At 49.9% G+C, this 20,021-nt stretch overlaps 7 protein-coding genes across 7 annotated transcripts; 2 read left to right on the forward strand and 5 right to left on the reverse strand.

The window, feature by feature from the left end:
• Positions 1 to 86: 86 nt before the first annotated feature.
• ASPVEDRAFT_63200 (uncharacterized protein) lies at positions 87 to 3,128 on the reverse strand (the record flags this gene model as incomplete). Its single annotated transcript, XM_040815662.1, has 4 exons — positions 2,822 to 3,128; positions 1,548 to 2,600; positions 192 to 1,316; positions 87 to 138 (listed from the first exon to the last, which is right to left on the reverse strand). Exons 1-4 carry the CDS (start codon positions 3,070 to 3,072, stop codon positions 87 to 89), a joined length of 2,481 nt encoding a protein of 826 aa, XP_040669299.1. The 5' UTR covers positions 3,073 to 3,128.
• A 143-nt stretch (positions 3,129 to 3,271) lies between these two features.
• dps1 (putative aspartyl-tRNA synthetase Dps1) lies at positions 3,272 to 5,321 on the reverse strand. Its single transcript, XM_040812733.1, has 2 exons — positions 4,129 to 5,321; positions 3,272 to 4,068 (listed from the first exon to the last, which is right to left on the reverse strand). The coding sequence occupies exons 1-2, from the start codon at positions 5,119 to 5,121 to the stop codon at positions 3,391 to 3,393; spliced, it is 1,671 nt and encodes a 556-aa protein (XP_040669300.1). The 5' UTR covers positions 5,122 to 5,321; the 3' UTR covers positions 3,272 to 3,390.
• Positions 5,322 to 5,554: 233 nt separating this feature from the next.
• Positions 5,555 to 6,846, reverse strand: ASPVEDRAFT_84987 (putative HAD superfamily hydrolase; the record flags this gene model as incomplete). The annotated part of the gene is made up of 2 exons (XM_040817634.1): positions 5,555 to 6,632; positions 6,704 to 6,846. 2 exons carry the CDS (start codon positions 6,844 to 6,846, stop codon positions 5,555 to 5,557), a joined length of 1,221 nt encoding a protein of 406 aa, XP_040669301.1.
• Positions 6,847 to 7,113: 267 nt separating this feature from the next.
• ASPVEDRAFT_63203 (F-box domain protein) lies at positions 7,114 to 8,229 on the forward strand (the record flags this gene model as incomplete). Its single annotated transcript, XM_040815663.1, has 2 exons — positions 7,114 to 7,238; positions 7,347 to 8,229. 2 exons carry the CDS (start codon positions 7,114 to 7,116, stop codon positions 8,227 to 8,229), a joined length of 1,008 nt encoding a protein of 335 aa, XP_040669302.1.
• Positions 8,230 to 8,518: 289 nt separating this feature from the next.
• On the reverse strand, positions 8,519 to 12,360 carry ASPVEDRAFT_63204 (coatomer subunit gamma). The gene is made up of 6 exons (XM_040815664.1): positions 11,978 to 12,360; positions 11,589 to 11,899; positions 10,576 to 11,542; positions 10,176 to 10,523; positions 9,284 to 10,102; positions 8,519 to 9,229 (listed from the first exon to the last, which is right to left on the reverse strand). The coding sequence occupies exons 1-6, from the start codon at positions 12,051 to 12,053 to the stop codon at positions 8,997 to 8,999; spliced, it is 2,754 nt and encodes a 917-aa protein (XP_040669303.1). The 5' UTR covers positions 12,054 to 12,360; the 3' UTR covers positions 8,519 to 8,996.
• A 1,256-nt stretch (positions 12,361 to 13,616) lies between these two features.
• Positions 13,617 to 14,755, forward strand: ASPVEDRAFT_53922 (KH domain-containing protein; the record flags this gene model as incomplete). Its single annotated transcript, XM_040814860.1, has 2 exons — positions 13,617 to 14,001; positions 14,067 to 14,755. The coding sequence occupies 2 exons, from the start codon at positions 13,617 to 13,619 to the stop codon at positions 14,753 to 14,755; spliced, it is 1,074 nt and encodes a 357-aa protein (XP_040669304.1).
• Positions 14,756 to 16,732: 1,977 nt separating this feature from the next.
• On the reverse strand, positions 16,733 to 19,992 carry ASPVEDRAFT_30059 (putative LPXTG-motif cell wall anchor domain protein; the record flags this gene model as incomplete). Its single annotated transcript, XM_040810310.1, has 3 exons — positions 16,733 to 18,526; positions 18,640 to 19,761; positions 19,990 to 19,992. The coding sequence occupies 3 exons, from the start codon at positions 19,990 to 19,992 to the stop codon at positions 16,733 to 16,735; spliced, it is 2,919 nt and encodes a 972-aa protein (XP_040669305.1).
• Positions 19,993 to 20,021: the final 29 nt, after the last annotated feature.

Genomic DNA, 20,021 nt, shown 5'->3' on the forward strand with positions numbered 1-20,021 from the left:
AACGACACAGGAACCATGCAAATCGAAAAGGAACAAGGTGTGATAAAGAGGGCGTACAGCGTACCGCTAAACATATACTGAATGGGCTATGAGATCTTCCCCAGTCTCTTCTTTCCAACGTTGACCTTCTGTTCAAGCCTAAAGATAAGTTAGCACGCAATTCTATAGATAAGGCAGCAAGTAATACATACCTTGTTGCATCTTCATCCACCATCCTGAGCATCTCATTTTGCACCTCCAACTCTTCATTAATCTGAATCCCCAGCTCCTTCTGCCGCTGCACGATTTTCATCAATTCTCCTACGCTCATATCCTGATCCTGCATTATATCCTGCTGTAGTTGCAAGACGCCTTGGTTATCCAACTCGCGAGTCCGCTCCGTCTCTTTTCCAAGAACCCTCCCGGACTTTGCGGGTTTCCTCCCCGCGGCACTAGCACTCCCAACAAGCGCCTCTTTATCCTTGATCGACGCAACGGCATTATCCACCCTGCTCTTCGCCGCCATGGCATTCAATAAATCTTCGAGCCCATCTTTCTCCTTCCGAGCATTGATAAGAAGGTCCTTCCGCCGGCGGATCTCGCCTTCGCCAAGTGAACTAGAAGAGGCAAGACCGTGACGCCCATTGCCATTTCCATTCGTGCTGCTCTTGGATATTCTCTTCAATCCGTCCTCTAGAGCCGAAATCAGCGACCCCGCACGCACAAGAGAGCTCTTCGCCCGCGCCGAACTCTCATGCTGCCTCTGCGGTGTCGTCTCCTGGTCCCGTCTCGTAAGATGGAGTCTTACATCGTGCAGATGCGATTTCAGATCCCGGTAGCAGTCGAGCCATAATGTTGGGTCTGTGATCGGTTCTCCTCCTGTTCCGCCGGGACCTGTTGCTGCAGCGTGGAGACGAGTGGATGAAGCAGTGGTGCTGTCATTGTTCTTGGTGTTACTGGTACCTAGGCTGGGTAGATTTAGGAATGCGCGCCAGGCGGGGGAGTTGCGCCATCGGGGGTCAGATGCTTCGTTGATGGCGCGGAGGTAGGACTCGAGACCCTGGCGTCGGGATTCACGGAGGTCGGTGTTAGATACTGTGTTTGAAAACCAGGATTTGGCAGGAAGGGGATCAGGGGGTGCGCTATTTGTTTGAGACGTTAGGTTGGCGTGGAAGGCAGTGAAGTCGGAATAACGCTTTGAGATCGCGAAAGAGCGAAGCGGGAGGCGGAGGGTTATATTATAGATTGTGTGGGGAGGAGAAGTGGTTGAGGTTGTAGTTGTTGGGATTGATATTTCGAGTGCGGGGGCCATGGCGAGAGGTATAATGTATTGGAAGCTCGGGGGAGCTCCATGGATAAGAAATACCGGGAGAGGATGATGCGGAAGTTGGAGTTGGAGTCATGGGCGATAAGGCATAAGGCAGCTCCAGTCACCAGACTAAACCGGATCTGGACAAAACAATGACGCAGCACAGAATGGTCTGGGTGGGAGATGCGGAGTATATTATTTCTCTGTGTTCTCAGTGAAGAAATTAAAAAATTATGGACAGTCAAATATTTAGATAAACCTTGGTCCTCCCTCGCTCCATAATTCCCGTGCCTCTAACAAATCGCGCTGCCCATAGTGTTCTCCAATTATCGTGATGACCATATCCAACATTGCACGAGTCTGTGTCTCCACGTCAATATCGATACCTTCGTCCTCGAATTCAGCTTCAATTTCCTTGTCTTCTTGGGGTATTGGTTCGACACTAGTCGTTGCGATCCGCGCTTCGAGCCGTGCTTTTGCCTGCTCCAGTTCCTCCGCGCCAGTTCCCTTCTCCGTATCTGGTTGATCGGGGTCCGACATGACAGTATTTATAGGTTCATCCACATTCTCGTTTGTCAGATCATGCTCACCCCGATCATCATCAACGCCAGACTCGTAACCGTCCTCCTCTTCCTCCCCGTTTTGGACGTCCTGCTCCTCGCGAATCTTCTGCAAGATCCTCACAGCCCGTTTCCCCAGCTCCCGAATATCACCAATATCCCGAGCCCCAAGCTGTCCAGCATCTCGACATTTCCCTAAAAGTCCCCAAGCCCAGGCCCCAATGCGTCGAACTAGTATCGCATCCCCATTGCGCACATTCTCTGACATAAGTCGCGCCACGATCACCAGTACTCCCAGGACACTATCCATATCCATGCATGCCAGTTGCACTGTTTGAGGGTCAACCTGAAGCAGCAAGCGCCTCCACTCCTTCTGGGCATTTTTCGATGACCGGGGGAAGCTGATGGGGTGCTTGTCGTCAAGCGCGGAGATGGCTTCGGACGGCGGCGTGCATTTTAGAATCGATCGTAGGAGAAGGAACCGGTGGTGTAGGAGGTTGTAATAGCTAGCTTGCGCTTCCGAGAATGTCTCATCGACAATCGGGTTTGTTGTCGTCCGGCTGATGTAAACGCCATCGGAATAAAATCCTACTGGGATGCGCTTCGCAGTTGTAGTTTCCTCCTTTACAATTTCCTCTTGAAGAGCTTCATCTTGTTCTTCCGTTGCTATTTTCGTCACCTCAGTTGTTTCTGCCAACGGTTCCATCGCGACGGGTGCGTTGAAAAGGGTAGGTAGGGAGTTGGCTTCAGAACTAAAATCCAAAAATTCTAAGTCAGCTTAGAACCAACAAAAACATTCGACTCATCCAGAAAATGCTGATGCACATGAGGGGAAACGAGAAAGATGGGAAAGACAAACCTCGCTCCAGTCGCAAGCTAGACCAACCCAGAATGCAAACTTAGCAAGCACGTCACAACAAAAAACCCCAACTCAACAAAGTAAAGTAGGTAGTAGTAAAAGGAAAGTGCTTACCGGACCATTCTTAAATACTCTAATCCATCATCTGCCGGTCCATAAAAGAGCTCATCTCCACCGACGGTATCGAGGCCCGGAAAGGCGCTTTTCTGTCCGAACACGGGGTGGTTGCGAGGCCGCTCATACGGGGTCACTGAGTATTGTGTCTCGTCGTCGTCTTGATCATCTTCTGCGTACGAGGATCGGACACGCTTGGTATTTGGTGAGGATCCAGGGCCCGAGCTGGGGAAATTTCGTTTTTGTGGCATGCTAGGGTTGGAAATAAGAATGTATTGTGGTGGGTTGAAAGAGTTGCGCAGTCCGTGATGTCAGCTGGAGGGAGCTTTTGGAAGCTTTATTCGGACTAGCTTCCCACCCGCAGATCTCTTCTGGACTTAACGGTCTCGACTGACAACCTACATACATGCAAATTTAATACCCTTAAATACTTGGATACTCTTAATAGTGAAAATTCATTTGCAAATATGGACCTATAATGACATTTTCTCGTTTAAAGGTTTATACAGTGAATCGTTGAATATTCATTACTCTGTTTATCCTCTTTCTAAAATATCTGGAGTCATCGCTTAAGGGCGCAGACGCTGAGGGTCACGAGGGAAGAGAGTCGCCAACCGGACATTTGGCAGTCCGAGGAAGAACATGACGATACGGTTCAGGCCGAGTCCACCACCAGCGTGGGGAGGACAGCCCTGGCGGAAAGCAGCCAAATAGTCCTCGAAACCCTCGTGGTTGGGGTCGACGCCCTTTGCGATCATAGAGGCCTCCAGCTCCTTCACGTCGTGGATACGTTGAGCTCCCGACATGATTTCTTCACCGCGCATAAAGAAGTCATATGAGTTAGAGAATTTGGAGTCCTGCGGGCAAGACTTCGTATAGAAGGGACGAACAGCCATGGGGAATTTGTCCAGCACATAGAAATCGGTGTCGTACTTGTCGCGAATGATTTGGCCCAGTTGCTTCTCCATAGCCGTGGAGAAGTCATTCTCAAAACGCTCCTGCTCTGAAACATCCACACCCGCCTCCTTCAGAAGCGCCACACCGTCCATGTAGTTCAGACGCAGGGCCTTGCCGTCCTTGGGGAGTTTAAAGTCGCCTGCCTTGGGATAAGACTTTTGGATGATGGCGATCTTGTCACTGTATCGCTCCTTCAAACCAGAGAGAATGAAAACGAGAAGGTCCTCAGCAAATTCCAAAACTTCGTGATAGTGGGAACGGAAAGTCTTCTCGAAATCGAGACCCGTGAACTAAAAGTAGATTATGGTCAGCTTCGTCGGAGGGAGTCATGGTCCTAGGAATGGACATACCTCAGTCAGGTGGCGATGAGTGTTGCTATCTTCGGCACGGAACACAGGTGCAATCTCGAAGACATTCTCCATGTCTCCAGCAATGCACATCTGCTTGTACAGCTGAGGGCTTTGCGCCAGATATGCGTTTCTCTTGAAGTATTTGACCTCAAAAACACCGCTGCCACCTTCTGTAGCAGCACCCACAAGCTTCGGTGTAGAGATCCATCGAGAGCCGCTCTTGATCATGTACTCCGCGAAAAGCTCTGCAACACCGCTAGAAATCCAGGTAATAGCCTGGCTGGTCGCTGTTTGAAGGTCGAGAACACGGTTGTCAAGACGGGTCTTAAGAGTGACGATAGGGGCACCGTCAGCGTCAACCTGGAAACCCTCCTCAGTAGCCTCCGGAAGTGGTCGCTCCGCATCCTTAACCTGCATGGGAAGCTGCTGGGATGCTTCGGCAATCATGTAAACCTTGCGGATGTGAACTTCATGGTTGCTCAAAGTCGCAGAAGCAATGGGAACACCGGGTTTCTTGACAACACCAGTAACCTGAACAATGGAGTTGACATTGAGCCCACCAGTGTATTTTATCATCTGTCGTGAGATGGGCTCCGCCGCAGCAATGACAGCCTGCAGCTTCAGACCCTGCTGTCGGAGCATCAAGAATGCCAACTTGGCACTCTGAACGCGGGCATTATCCACACGGGCGACCACTGTGATCTCCTGCTCGTAATGTTCGTCGCCAATCTGGGAGAGTTGCGTGCTAGGAAGGACGTCTTCGGACTCGGGAATGGCGCCGTATAGATGCTTTGCGGTGTCGTTGGCCTCAGCTGCCGCAGCCTGGGCCTGGTCTTGGGCAGCTCGCTGCGCAGCCTTCTCTGCTTTTGCCTTATCTTTTGCAAGCTTCTTCAGCGCGCTCTTGCTCAGCTTGCCGTCTCCGCCCTCGGCGCCTTCAGCACCCTCCGCAGCGGGGGTTTCCTTGGGGCGAGTGGGCAATTCGGAATCCGCCATGATTGCTTCGGAAGGGTTAATAAAGCAGTAGATGGCCCGGGAAATATGGCGAAATATCAAGAATGTTGGAACTTTGAGTCACTTCCTCGGCGCTTCAACTTCTCGTTGACTCAACGTAACAGCTCTTCAGATCACCCCGCCGGGCGGACCAAGCCCTAAGCCCTATGAGGGGCTTTCACGTGACAATATGGCCTGAGGCAGCTTGTATCTATATATGGTTATCACCCATTTACAGAGCGAATATAAACGACATTACGCCATGGCCATAGTATAAGCATTAAAACATTGACGCTCCAGAATGTTGGAAGTTAAAATATAAGTATTTGAATTACCTCGGCAGTCTGCGACGTGCCATCTTCTGTATACATGCAGAAGGCTGAAAAACTGGTCAAGATTATACACGACATGCAGTATGGTCACAGACAACCTGAATCTACCGGGCCTGCCAGCCTGAGTGTTGCAAGCCCCATTCAACGGCCTTTTGGACGTTGTCGGCAATAGTTTTTGGAGCCCATGCAGGTTCGCCACCAAGATATACTCCAGTTCGCACAAGAATAGAGTGCCACTTGCTATCATGCGCACTCCGGTATGAGTTAGCTCCGCGGATATCTGATTCTGGGTTGTCTCCAACCATGTAAACATTTCGCAAAGGTTTCGCTGTTTCCAAGCCAAATGCCCTGGCGCGATTCCGCAAGAGCTGGTTTTCTGCGAATTCATATGTCCCTTGCGAAGGCTTGCCAATGACTGTCTTTTGTAGCTCAACGCCCTTACTGGGCCCACCGGTAATTGCACTCCATGTGCCTTCCAGTGCCTCGCGAAAGCCGCCCTGGCCCAAACGCGGGAGGCTATAGGCTGCGGCCCACCAGAGATCGGGATTCGAAAAATAAAGAGGCGGCTGGCCATCCTGCTGATATCCGCGGTTCGGGAGGTTGGTGAGGCCATTCTTCTCCGATAGTGTCCCTAAGATTCCCTGTGACGAGAGCAGAAGGTCGACGATGACATGGGCGTCCAGCGCCCAGTCTCTCGGATCATTAAAGACGAGAATGGCATCAATCTTGAGGCCCTTAATCGGATCGGTTGGTTCTCCCTTATGGGACAGGGGTTTCGTAAAGGTCTTGTAGTAGTCGCTGAATCCTTTGGAGAAGGGCCAGATTGATGGATTGGCCATGAAGATGTCCCCAGGCGTTACAACATCCCTGAACCCATACCTCTCTGCTACCTGACGACAGCCGTTTCCATCTCCGCCAACTACCAGCACGCGCTTATTCTCCAAGGGGGGTTGCGTCTCCGTCCCGCGTACCATCTCAGCAAAAGGCGAATGGCTCTGAACAATCACATCTGCATCCAATGGAATCTGAAGCTTCTCGCTGATTTCAGCAACGCGCTCTGTTTCATGTTTTCCACCTCCGTTTGTCAAAAGGATAAATGGTATTCCCTCTTTCTTAAGGAGCGACAGTGATTCGGCGGCTCCGGGTATGGGCTTCGAAGATCGGAGGAGGACGCCATCGATGCTGTAAAATGCATTAGTCAAGCCAAAACTAACAATAGGGATGAATTGACTACACTGTATCACCCAACTTACTCGAAAGCAAATGCAAAATCCGGTACTCGCGGTGCAGAGCTGAGATTCCGAATACTTCGGCGCCCTGGACCGGCGGGGATAAAGGCGCGGCTATAAGAGCGTTGGGCCAATCCCAGGGACCGCCAGAGGCCCTGGGGACGCATGTCTAGTTTATGAAAGCAAAAAGAGTGGTTGAAAAAGGGAGCAGGTAAGAGAAGAAAGGAGGGAAGGGAGTCGTGGTCTTGAGAGCAAGAGAATGGGGAGGTTGGAGTTATCAGGAGGGAAACGGCGAGTCATCGGAGCAACGCCGCATTGGAAGACCAAATGATATCATCCCCACACCTATTTCAATCTTCCTTTTTCCTCCTCACACCGAACAACAACCCCATCTGAACGGATTATAATGGAAGCTCCTCCGCCACTCTCCCGCAATGACCTCTGCACCGCCTATCCATCTCCCCACGGAAATCGTCGTTCAGATTTTGAACGAGGTCGCCGCCGATGAGTTTGCCCGCCAGAAAACACTCCACGCCTGCTCTCTGGTCTCGCGGCAGTGGTACACCTGCGCAGTTGCTCTTCTCTGGGAAAAACCACGGATAGATTCTGGCCCAAGTTTCACGAAATTCGCAAATACAATTAGTCCCCCGATTGGAGTGCGGAAGAGCAAATGGAATCTCGGAGCCCTGGTCCGCAAGCTTGATCTGAGCTCACTTGTCCATCACAGCTCTCCTAGCCTGACTGCAAGGCTTCTCGGCCGGGTGAAGGAGAATCTGGAGATTTTCCTTGCTCCTAGGATTTCTTTTGCGGTGAACAGCCTTCCGGCAATTGCAAAATGCTCTAAACTCCGTTACCTAGACCTTTCTCTCGTCGCCACATCCATTCCCTTTAGTGATCTGAAGAGGAGTTTAAGTAACCTCTCCAACCTCCAAACCCTTCGGCTCCCCCAATCTACCTCTATCACGGATTCCGACTCATGCGGAATCCCATGGCCACCTCACCTTCGCCGTATGCAGTTCAGCGGCTACTTCTCCGCCGATTCCATCCGGTCATTCCGCTGGCCAACGTCCCTTACAACCCTTACCCTCAAAAACTGCTCTGATCTTTCACTCCCAAACCTTAGCAGTCTTATGTGCAGTCCAGACCTTAGCCGCAGCCTGAGACGTCTTACTATATCCGGTTTGAACCGGCGTTTAAGTCCGGAATCAATCACCTCTATACTGGCTTTAATACCAGCCCTATCATTTCTCAGCATTCCTGGTGATATGGTAGACCACACGTTTCTCGATTTGCTTTGCCATATCGGTATTCCCACTTTGGAAATACTTGAATTTGGTTATCCTAATATAGACCCAACAATGTACTTCGCTACGGAGGGCTTAACAAAAGCCCTCGAATTCGGTCTTCCAAAAGTATACGCCGTGGGCTTTGCCGAAGTATTTGTTTCCGATGATGGTCTATTGAATGATGACGTGGTTGATGATTTCTTGCTCAATCGCGCAGAAACTGCCAAGTCACTTCCAGGCCCGCCTGGCGTTTATTATATATGAGCGCCGTGGGGAGCATTTGACCTCTGGTGGAAACAATAACTTCCCGCGCAGAGTGGGAATGGGCCCACAATGTTCCTAGCCTGGTGTTAGGATGGGTCTTGGTTGCATGTTGCATGTTATTGCCCGACCGCAGGGTTTTGATGCATATATTTTGGTTCAGCGTGTATATGTTTTGTTCCTTGCCTTCATCCATGAACTTACGAGATACGAGAATAGAAACAACAAAAATCCAGAGAGGGAAGGGGATTGTGCTGACCTAGCTTGATCTAACTTGATGAGCACTAGAGCTAACCGTACTTGAGAAAGCCGTGATCTTATCTAGAAATGGCAGTGATACAGCAAGCATATAAACAACCTGCTAAATCCTACGGTTCAACATTCAATACGTAGCAGCATATATAGCGATATTACTATGACAACATGGGCACATGTGGATATATGGTGTACAACTGGGCGCTACGCCCGGCCGTTAACAGAAGCAAAAAAGGGACATGACGGAAAGAAATAATATTTTATTTGCCAAAATGCAATCATCAGAGTAGGACACAGGAGCGTGCGGAAAGTGAAAGGAAAGGAAAAGGGGAAAATCAATGGGTTTAGACGCCTACACAAATCATTCATCGCATCTAACTCAACACCTGCATTAGAGGGCGAAAGTGTAAAAAGGGTAAAAGAAAAATTGAAAACAGGTCTGATTTCATTATGCAAGACTCGTCGCCGCCTGAATATACCTTCCGCAAAATCACAAGTTACACAATGCAACCGGCTCATGCCAAAGAAGCAATCACAGCAGCCGCCACGCCCTCTTCTTCGGCACGCACTGTGAGTTTGGTCGTCACTCCGGTCTTGCTAGAGTATGCCATCTTGATGAGGGCGGCGACTCGGCCTCCTAACACTGTCTTTCCGAATAATTTCAGGGTATGCGTGCTGTTGCTGAGGGCGACGTCGGTTCCCTCGAGGGGTTGGAGGGAGAGTGCGGAAATTAATTGCTCGGTTGCATCTGTAGCTTAGTTAGTATAGATTTTTTTTTTTTTTTTTTTTTTGTGTCACGTACCTGTAATTCCCTTCAGATTGCTGAGCTGGAGAGTCTCGCTGACTTCCTCGCCATTGGCACCTGTCTGCTCCCAGACGTGGTCGAAGCTGCCAGCAAATGTGGGGATCACATAGTCGCTGCCTGCTAGTTCGAGATCATTGACTTGGTATTCATCCTCGTATCCACTGTCTTCTGGATCCCCGGTCGTAGGGTCGATTTCTTTGCTGGTGAACTTGAGGTTGTTTGTAAATGACACGACAGGGACGCTCTGTTCACCCTCAAGTTTCTTAAATGTGACATATACGACACCGGGCTCGTTGGCATTCAGTTTGGGCGCAGGAACAATGAACTCTTCCTCGAGGACATCCTCTTCTGATGGCGTTGCAACCACAGTAACATCTTCCAAAACAGTGTCCGGAAGGGTGTTTTTGATATCGTACTGCAAAACAATATGCTCCTTGAAAATGTGCTTCACAGCAGTAACAACATACTCTGTCTCGCTCTCGCTGAGTTCGACGGGAACAGAAGACTTGAGTAATGCTCCGTATGCCTTGAGCTCGGGGATTTGCATAAGCTGCTCTGCATACTTCTGAGTAGCCGCTGCGGTGGCAGCCTCGGCAACACCATTTGCCTTGGCACCCTTGGGGGGGCCAGTTGAGGGAGCCTTGAGTGTCGGCGTAGCACTCGTAAGCTTCTTGGTCCGCTCTTCAGCCAACGCTTGTTCCTGGGAAACGACGGGGATCGTAGACACATCGAACGCCGCAGCAAAAGTTTCTTTGTCGCCAGATGTCACATACATAACAAGCTGGTGCTCGAAGGTCGAAAGCGAGTACATCGATTCTAGTTCCGTAAGTAAAGGAAGAAATAAACAATAAAAGCGGTTGAAAATAGGTGACAAATATAAGGAGCTTACCGTTTTTAATGAAAATATCGGCCATTTCATCCTCTTCGGCCATCAACCGGAGGTTAAGAGCAGCACGGTCACGGACCTCGTCATCGGTATCGTCAAGGCAGCGCGTTAGGAGAACAGAAACGCTAGACTTCACCTCAGGATCCTTCTGGCCAACACCAAACTTGGCAAGAGCTGTGACAGCAGAAGCACGGACAATGGCATTTTCGAGAACCACTCGGTTGTAGATGTATCGAATGTACTTTGTGGGCTGCGACGTCTTCGGACCCTCAACACCCAGGAGATGCAGAACTCTAACGGACAGTTTGGTGAACTCGCAGTCCTCGATAAATTCACAAAGGTGGGCGAGGGCTGGTATAGGTTAGCATGTAAAAAAAAAGACAATATAGGGAGAACCACATACCTTCTTCCTTGCTATCAGGAACAAACTTGATGAGGTCGAACATGCTCTCAACAACGCTCCGCTTGAATTCATAGCCACCCTCATCCCGCAGGATGCCGCTGAGGAATGAAAGCATGCCGGCCTGCTTACTTGGGAACTTCAAGCAAAGGGTTCGGATGGCCTCAACAATGGTGATCTTGAACTCATCCGTGATCTCGGCCATGAAACCGGAAATCTGCTTCATCAGACGGTCAACGCTAGTTTCATTGCCGGTCTTCAGAAGGGTGGTAATAGCGAAAGTGGCAATAGAGCGATTGGTATTCGAGATCAATGACTCGATGTCTGGATTACAAACGTTCACCACATGGGGTTTGAATGACGCAAATCGGTGAAGGATGCGGATCGCTGCAAACTTGGTGATAGCACGAGGCGAAGAGAGGAACAGCTGAAGAACATGCACAGCCTGTGAAGCCTCCGCGTCACTGACATCTCTGATGTCGCAGATCGCCTTCGCGGCCTCGAAGTTTACCATCTCGTGCTTGTGCCGGAGCCATCCATCAAGCATCTGCATCATAGGCTTTCTTAACCCGGTATCTTCCTCGGCCAATTTCGCGGCCAGGCGCACGAGAAGAACAAGTGCGGCGGGACTCTTCACGACCCCTGCAGCGCCATACTGTTGGACCATCTTGACAAGAGCCATACGGTCATGAGAGCGCATCTGGTATAGGAGCCCAATTGCATGATACTGGGTCATGAAATTCGACTGCGAGATGGCGTGAGTCTGGTTGCTCCCACCAAATCCAAGGAAACCGGTCGATTGTTTTGACGATGAAGCCGCTTCCTGCGTCTCACTTTGCCATCTTCGGACCACGTCACGCGCAATTGGGAGGAGGTGATATGAGGAAACGAGGGCCGCGGAGGATACCGAAGGGGTCTTGTCAACGATGGCGGTTTTGATCAATCGTTCAATGCCTTGCACGGTAGTAGCCTGTCCAGACGTCAGAAATGTTAATTAGTGGCTTCAAGAGACTCACATCGATAATGCGGCATAGAGCCCGGATGGCATTGGCTCGATACAGGACATCACTTCCAACGGCGGTATCCTTCATAATAATACTCGTAGACATGATGACATCTTCGGCCGTGTTTGCAAGCTCCTTCAGAATGAGATATACCATCTGCCGTAACGAGGGATCCTTGTTCTGAAACAACTTCGAGATACCGAAGAAAAGAGTGGTCGCTTCGTTTGTCGGGAACTGCTCGCCGGTAAAGACGAGGACGGCGATCTTGGTCAGGAGGGTGCGGCATTGTCGAGGGGATATCGGTGATGTATTAAAAAGCCGTGCTATCGTAGAGGAAGAAGTCCGTCAGTAAAAGGGTCTCCAGGCCTTGCTACAGCTCCGGCTGGGGAGCGGTGTCTCACCATCTTGGAAAACAGACGTCCGATCCAGCTTGATCATAGTCTGGTCGGCGTCCTCATCCTTTTTCATGTAACTCATAGTGCTGGCTCGCAGCGATCGCAGCAGAGAGAATCCTCTCTACCTTGCTCTCTGTCTTGAAAGTAAGGTGCTTGCGGGGAGGCGTCAGGGTCAACGAGGGGGAAACCCAATTGATGCGGACTCAGGAGTTGGAATTCGTAGTTCGGTGCGTAACAGGGAATGTGTGAGAGGTAATCAGGTCCTCATTATCCCGTGGGAAACGGAGGAGAAGGAACCAGAAGGAATTGCTGCAAAGGTGACCGGCCCGGACAGACAACAACAGCTTAAGTTGGCTCCGACTTTCAAGTTCCGTCTAGCAATCTCCAGGTGGCCTTCTGGCTGCCGCCTCTTGTGGGTGCCCAGCCACGACCTGTGGCTAAATAAACAAACGCTGCAAACGTGCACCAATGTACCTGCCTGAGGTATCCAGGCACTCCTACCCGCTCGAGGTCCAGATCTTCGAGACTTCAATGTCTATTCATCCGTGTCTTTTGCATTCAATCTCAGGTGATAGATGTGGCTTGTTATTATAGACTAATACTATGGATTCCAATTTCACTACCGATTCATCACTATGGCAAACTGAAGGCAGGATTGATAAATTTCAAATTCTTACCCTGGGATGAATGGACTATTCATGCAGACATAGCAACATTACATTAGTATGCACATCAAAAGTCAAACCTTTCACAATAAAATAATGCGCATAATGATGTTATTGTCCTGCCGCGTAGATAGATTTATTGGGCTGGGCTCTTCATGATGGACCTGTTAGACTACACCTACTTAGGGCCAGGCTATGGTAACAGTAAACTGTCTGCACTCTATAGTTCAGGCTAAGATGGAGTCTGCAGGCTAGCAAACTACTTGAGCCAAAGAATTATCCAGAAATCAAATATCCAGAACACACCTGTGACAAATGACAGGACAAGTCCATCGTGGACAGTAAGGGAGCATTGCAACCAGCAGTGGGAGTTGTGCTCCTCCGCCTTTCGTCCCTCCCGCCCTGCGCAACAAAAGCCAACCAAATCGAACTCTCTTCCTCCCTCGTTTCTTCCTCCACCTTCTCGCTCCTCTCCTCCCCATCGCCAAAACACCTCCACATCCACATCCTCTTCATCTCTTTCCCCGTGTATTTCCCCTTCTTCCTTCTCTCTCCTCCTCCCTTCAACCTCTCTCTTCTACCCCCTCCTCTAAAATCCTCTTCTCTTTTTGTCCCTTGCCATTCTTCTCAACCTCCACCTTCCCCCGCCCGCCGAAACCCCTCTGGATTCGCCCCCCATCCTCGCAGATTTCTCGACCGCGAACTCGTTCTCTGTCTAATCTCTTCATAATTCTCCCTGATCTACTATCTCTTCGACTCAACCTGTAAGTCTCGCTTGTTCGCTGCCCTTTTTTCGGAAGTCTTTTTGGTAGGCATAATAGTGGGACTGAGTTCTCGAACGCCATTTCCATTTGATGCTCGCGAAACAAGCATACAGTCAGCATACTCGTGTACCCTGATCCCTCGCTAACCTTTCAGTACAGCACGATTGTCTGCTTCTCGACTTGTCCTTCTATTCACTATCTTTCCGACTCGAAACCATGGACTCGACCGAGATTCACGATACCCCCATCGCGGACGAGACGATGACCGATGTCAACGTCGGCGACGATGGCGACTTGGAAATCATACCCAAGACCGAAGAAGAGTATGCGCAGTCCATGCTTACTCTTCGCGCCATTGTTTCGTCCAAGGAAGCTGGCGTCATCATCGGCAAGGCGGGTAAGAACGTCGCCGATTTGCGTGATGAGACCGGTGTCAAAGCTGGCGTCAGCAAGGTAGTTCCCGGCGTTCATGATCGCGTTTTGACTGTGACCGGTGCCTTGAACGGCACCGCTAGGGCCTATGCACTCGTCGCCAAGGGGTTGCTGGAAGGCGCCCCGCAGATGGGCATGGGAGGAATCGTCTCCAACAATGGCACCCATCGTAAGTTCTATTTGAAACCTAGATTTTCCGGACTTTGTTTTTGAGCGTGTACTTACCGAGGTTAGCTATTCGACTGTTGATTTCGCACAACCAAATGGGTACTATCATTGGGCGACAGGGATTGAAAATCAAGCACATCCAGGACGCTTCAGGTGTACGTATGGTGGCACAGAAGGAGATGCTTCCTCAATCTACCGAGCGCATTGTTGAAGTGCAGGGCACCCCAGAAGGAATCGAAAAGGCCATCTGGGAGATCGGGAAGTGCCTTATCGATGACTGGCAACGTGGAACCGGCACGATTCTGTACAACCCCGCTGTCCGCTCATCGGTCGGCAGTGGTTCGATCCAGCATAACGGAGGCAATGGCGACAACTACAACAGCCGGCCGTACAACCGTACTGGTAACGGCGCTGATTTTAGTGACCAGTCCGGCGGATATGGTAGACGGTCGAACTCTGATGCTGGAAGCCGTGGTTACCCCCTCGTCACCGAGGATGGCGAGGAGATTCAGACGCAGAACATCAGCATTCCAGCTGATATGGTTGGATGCATCATCGGCAGGGGTGGAACCAAGATTACTGAGATCCGTCGGAGTTCTGGAGCCCGTATCTCGATTGCCAAAGCACCCCATGACGAAACTGGAGAACGCATGTTCACCATCATGGGAAGCGCTCAAGCTAACGAGAAGGCGCTCTATCTTCTCTATGAGAACCTTGAGGCTGAAAAGACCCGCCGCAGTCAGCTACAGGAATGATTTGCTTGTTGACTTGAACGAATGTCCACGATCGACCGATTACGCCATTCACAAAAGACTCTTTCTTCGTTATCAAAAATACCAGAGTCGCTTCAATTTCCTCCTTTCCTAATAACTCTGCCTGTTAACCTCCCTATGTTTCCTCTTTAATATGTCTTCTATTGTGCAGTTTCTCTGGTCTACCAGAATCAAGTATGTGCCGGGGAATTTGCATCATGTAAGAAAGTTCCACAGCTATCCGATCTGCTCCATTAAATTGGACTTGAACTGGTGGGACAGACAAGATGTCAACATGATGCAAATCTTTATCAGAGTATCTCCTCAGTTACTCTAGCCTCTTTCAAAACAAGGGGATGCTTGACTTGTCCGCTGCCTTTGGCCCTCCCTTATCATCATCTTACTCCGATCACCTGTTTTCTCCCTATCAGAATCTGTCCTTTTCCCTTGTTCACCTGTTATCTCCATCTCCTGAAACAATCATGATTCCAAATTGACGAACCTGACTTCAATATCTTTATTCCGTCTACCCCACATTTCCCTTTTCCTCCAATGTGGCACATCTATATCTCTTAAAATGTTTGCACTACGACCGCCCCATGGAGCCAGTGCCAACTTTTCATCCGATTTTCCTTGAATTATCACTTCTAGCGGGAGCCTTTTATCATGTATAGTGATACGAAGAACATCAGTGGACACAAAAGAAGCTAGGGAGGGAAGACTGGAAGAAGCATGTCGAACAAGTTACGTGGGATTCGACAGGCAGACGGCCGCCAGTATCCAAAACCAATGATTATAACCTATCTTCGCCAACTCTTCTCTATTATAGTATACCTGTAGTGTTTGTGTATTTCGATGATGCAGGATTAAAATCAGGTTGCAACACTACTAGTTGAGCATTCTCGAGATCATACTTGTCAACTGATCGCAATAATTTCCGATTTGGACTACGGGACTCATGTCTACGGTATTCTGATGTATATATGTATATATATATATTTCCTTGACCAAACAATTAAGCTTGAGAGCGCCACAAGGATACTTAAAACCCCATCCAACCCTTACGATAAACCAAGCATGCCGGGCAAAGATTGGGCAAGTTGATTTAAAAAAAATCCAAGCAGTACTTAACCACCTGGTATTCATGTACGCACCCATAGCACGCGTATTCGTATAGTAGCGTCAAGGACCGAAAACTTGAGAGAAAGACAGCATTAATTCATTCGTACAAATCAATTAATCATGAATCTATGGATGAGCGAAAAAAAAAAAGCAAACATAAATGCATCAATAAGATAATATATGTACATATGTACTCCGTAGTAAAAAGCCACACCTTCAAGATCATGCTCAGGAGTGCCTCGTACCTAGTTAAAACGAAGCAAACAAGTAAACAGGGATCAAAACACCTGAAGAACATCTAAAACACGTATAAACAAAGCAGCATACAAACAGACAGACAGACAGATAATAGAAAAACAGGAAGAAGACAAATTCAACTCAAAAAGGGTAAAAAAAACAATAACGTTGTGATCTTCTTTTGAAGAAAGCCACCTAGGTAGAGATGATATGATGATGTGATGCCATTGCCATGCCAGTTTTCGCTCAAACGGAATCAACTTCGTATAATACGTATCATATCCAAGTTATGCCATGCATGCGTGCTCAAATCCGATTTAATTCAAGTTAGGTCAGGTCAGGTCAGGTAATAATGCCATTGCTCAGATCTCGTCGTAAAGATAGTTGTTGTATGTCTCACAAGCAAGCATGTGTGTATGTATGTATGTATGTATCCCGGCGCGAAGAGAAGAAAAGCAAAATCATTAGTTTGCGAAAGCGCAAGGTGTGAGAAACGCCGGCTGAAAAATTGTATTGTATCCAAATGATATCGCTGTGTTATTGAATAGTGAGAATTGTCGTGTTCCCGAGGTCCAGCGGAAAGGAAGAATTGAAGAAGTGAATTTATGACGGTATCGACAGTCAGTCAATGCTGTCGTTGAAGGATTTGGATTGTTTTGTGTCAGCTGTTGACGTCGGTCGTGGCCTGAGGCCTAGTCGTCGACCCCCTAGGCTGTTTGTTCTGAATCGATTTTGCGATATAGGCGTGTAGCTAGAGGCTAGCTTGCTCGAGGGCGCAACTATTTTTGTCTGGGGAGTCTGCTGGCGCGGTGAGAGTGGCGTGTCATCCGCAGGACCTTCAGCGTCGGATGGTAAACCGTAGCGACGAGACCCGGCTTGTATATTCGCGCGAGGGATCGCCGGTGTGTATGTCGACGGGGCCATCAAACCTCGGCGCATAGGTATGGCGGACTGTGAGGTTGTTGGGGTGCGGGGTTGAGAAGGCTGCTGAGAGTCGGATATCGGCCGTGACCCTTGGTATCCAAAAGAGTTCTGCTGTCGTGGTGAAGGGATTTGTGTTGAAGAGGCTTGCCCAATATCTGTCATACTTCTAGATATTGTGCGGCTGTGAGGGCTTCGATATTCAGAAGACTCGTCATCCTGCAACCTCTTTGATCGCATAGAAATTGACAATCGGCTCATCCGACTTCCTGTGGCTGGAGATTTCGGTGACTGCGCGAGCTTATGGTTTTGGTTAGAGTTATCAGGCGATGAATACTGCTCGCCATGGTTCGCGAGACTTGCGCGGCGAGACTCAAGCCGACTTGCTGTACGAGGACCGCCGCTTTGTCGCCTAGATATCTCATCCGGCTCTTGACTCAAGCTCTTCCGGTATGGGTTCGTTGTTGGAGTTATTGTTCCTTCATCGGTATTGTTCGATTGAGACATTCGTAATGTTGATTCTCCCGGAGAGGACAGCTGGTTGGCATGCTGTTCATCCGATAGCGCAAGACACAGTTCTGTTAGACTGCGACAGACACTGTCGGCTTTGCGTCGGGATTGCCTCTCTGAAGAGCCGTATCCATTGACTATAGAAACGTTCCCAGAGGGGGTTTTTCCAGTTCCCAAAAGTTGTGAAAGGGACATTGCATCCGTTGCCGTGGCCTCTAATGCCGTGTATACCTCTTTGTTGAGAACGCTCCTCACCTTGACCAAGGCCGATTGTAAAAGTGGATGAACTGAATTTGAAGCAGTAATAGTATCGGATTCACCAGAGAAACTTGTTCTTCGGTGGCGTGGAGAGGAGGACATAGTCGTTACGGTTGTTGTTGCTGTGCGCGGTCGCTCTCCGGAAGCGGAGGAGAGCATGGCTTCCTGAGACGAGGGCGGGAGCTTCCCGGTCAACTCTAATTTCTTAATCCGCGACTTGAGATCCTCCAGCTCATCCCAGACGGTAGAGGGCGCAGTAGTCGAGAGGGTCGATTCAGTTCCATCTTGTCGGGCCCGATCGTTGTCATAGCGCGGCTTTTCGGTGACTTCAGAGCCCGAAACCTGTCGACTGCCTCGAATACTAGAGAGTGTAGAATGGCGGAAGGAGCGCGAATCATGAAGAGAGGATCTTCGCTCTGAGTTGGATTCATTTTCAGGGCTGGTGCGACTTAGACGACTGCGAGGAACCCCGACCGTTGAGCGCGAGCTAGACGCAAAATTTGTCTGCGGAGATCGGCCTGTTTCATCCAGAGGGTGGGCGGAGGCGGAATACGAATAAGGTAAAGAGCTGTATCGTGTGGAAGGAGAACCGTTTTGTTGCGAGTTATGATGCAAGGGGCTTTCAAAGGTATTTGAGCGAGATAATTGTTCGGGCGACGGTGTCAGGTCACTACTGACGCGAGAGATGGAAGAGCGAAATCCATTACCGGACATCCTCAGTCGCGACTACAAAAAAACGAAGAACACAATCTCTGGTCAGCTCACAAAACCATCCACTCAATTGAATAGTTCGGGAAGAAGTCTAATCAACTCCCAGAACCAAGAATTTGCTCACTTACCCGTCTGAAATCAGAGCGACCCAAGGACTCGCGATGACCTGAGTCCGACCTCGCAATGTTCAAGAAAATGTCTTCATTTTTAGACCGAGACTCATCGGCAATTGAGGATCGGAAGCCATCTCGTTGGCTGTACCTCTCTATTCCTTTCGCGGGAGTACCATTCTCGTCGGCATACGAGCGCCCCTGAGTGAAGGTCGCAGTGGACGATGGCATTCTCCTCTTCACATCCGGGGGTGACAGTTGGGAGTATAATGTTGATTTGCGACGCTTCGCTGCATTGGGACTCAGAACGCGAACAGTTGGGCCAGCGTCCAAGGAGAGCGCAGAACTACACTCCTGCGCTGTGGCGGGCTCAACAACAGGATCTGGCAGAGATTCTGAAGCAGGCTGTATTTCAAGGTCGGAAGAACGGAATTCTGGGACGGATTTTCGGTGTTTGTTATATAAAGAGGAGCGCTTGGGTGAAGAAACGGGGTCCGGGGCTGCTGTGCTGTGGTCGATGCTGGCAGACTTGAGGTGCGAGGTCAGGGCGATCTTGCGGAGAGGGGATTGGACCTCGAAACTGAAGCGGCTTTGGGGGAGCCGGGGAATATTGGGCAGAGACGGAGGATGGTGAAGGCGCGACGGCGATGGAGACGAAGGGGAGAGAGGCGAAGAGATCGGCTGAGGACGACTGGCGACGACGGACGGTGATGGCGCCGTTGAAGTGGTGGTGCCGGCGAATGTTAGCGCGCCAGCTTTCCCCGTGTCACGGGGATCTCCCGAAATAGTCAATCTTCGTTCGATCGCAGCAGACCGCAGACGGCCAGATGATTTGCTTTTCACAAGGAAATTCCCTTCTCGCGGGGAATATTGGGACTCCATCGCTGGGCTGCGTGGTTCCATCTGGCGCACCTCAGCCGGGTGCCTTCGTCGCGGGTAAACATCCATCGTCGAGGAGCGCGAGAGATGGGCGGATTCGACGGCCGCGTCGCTTTCGGGTGCATCGGTGTCTGGATGGACGATCGAGACGGTCTTTCGCCGGCGTGGCAGGCCGAAACTCGTCGCTTGTTTCTTTGTTGCTGGCGTGGGAGCGATGGGCGAAGGCATTCGAGTGCCAGCAGATCCTGCGTCGTGGAGCATCTGCAGAGTTGGTCAGGCATCCAAGCGATGCTGCATGCTCAGTCCAATCCAGTCGAGATCATCCAGGTTTATGGAAAGTCTAAGCGATGCATTGAATTGTCATCCCGATAGATCGGTTTGTCTGGAGAAAATTTCGATCTATTGGCTGCAAATTCTATACAGAAGTGAAAGATCGCGTCTATGGTCTACACGCTGTACGCACGTATCACAAATATCGGCACTTCTCACCATCTGATTTGCTAATCATAGAAAAAACGCAA

The sequence above is a fragment of the Aspergillus versicolor genome (genome assembly GCF_001890125.1).
Source record: "Aspergillus versicolor CBS 583.65 unplaced genomic scaffold ASPVEscaffold_6, whole genome shotgun sequence".
In the NCBI taxonomy this organism is placed as follows: domain Eukaryota; kingdom Fungi; phylum Ascomycota; class Eurotiomycetes; order Eurotiales; family Aspergillaceae; genus Aspergillus; species Aspergillus versicolor.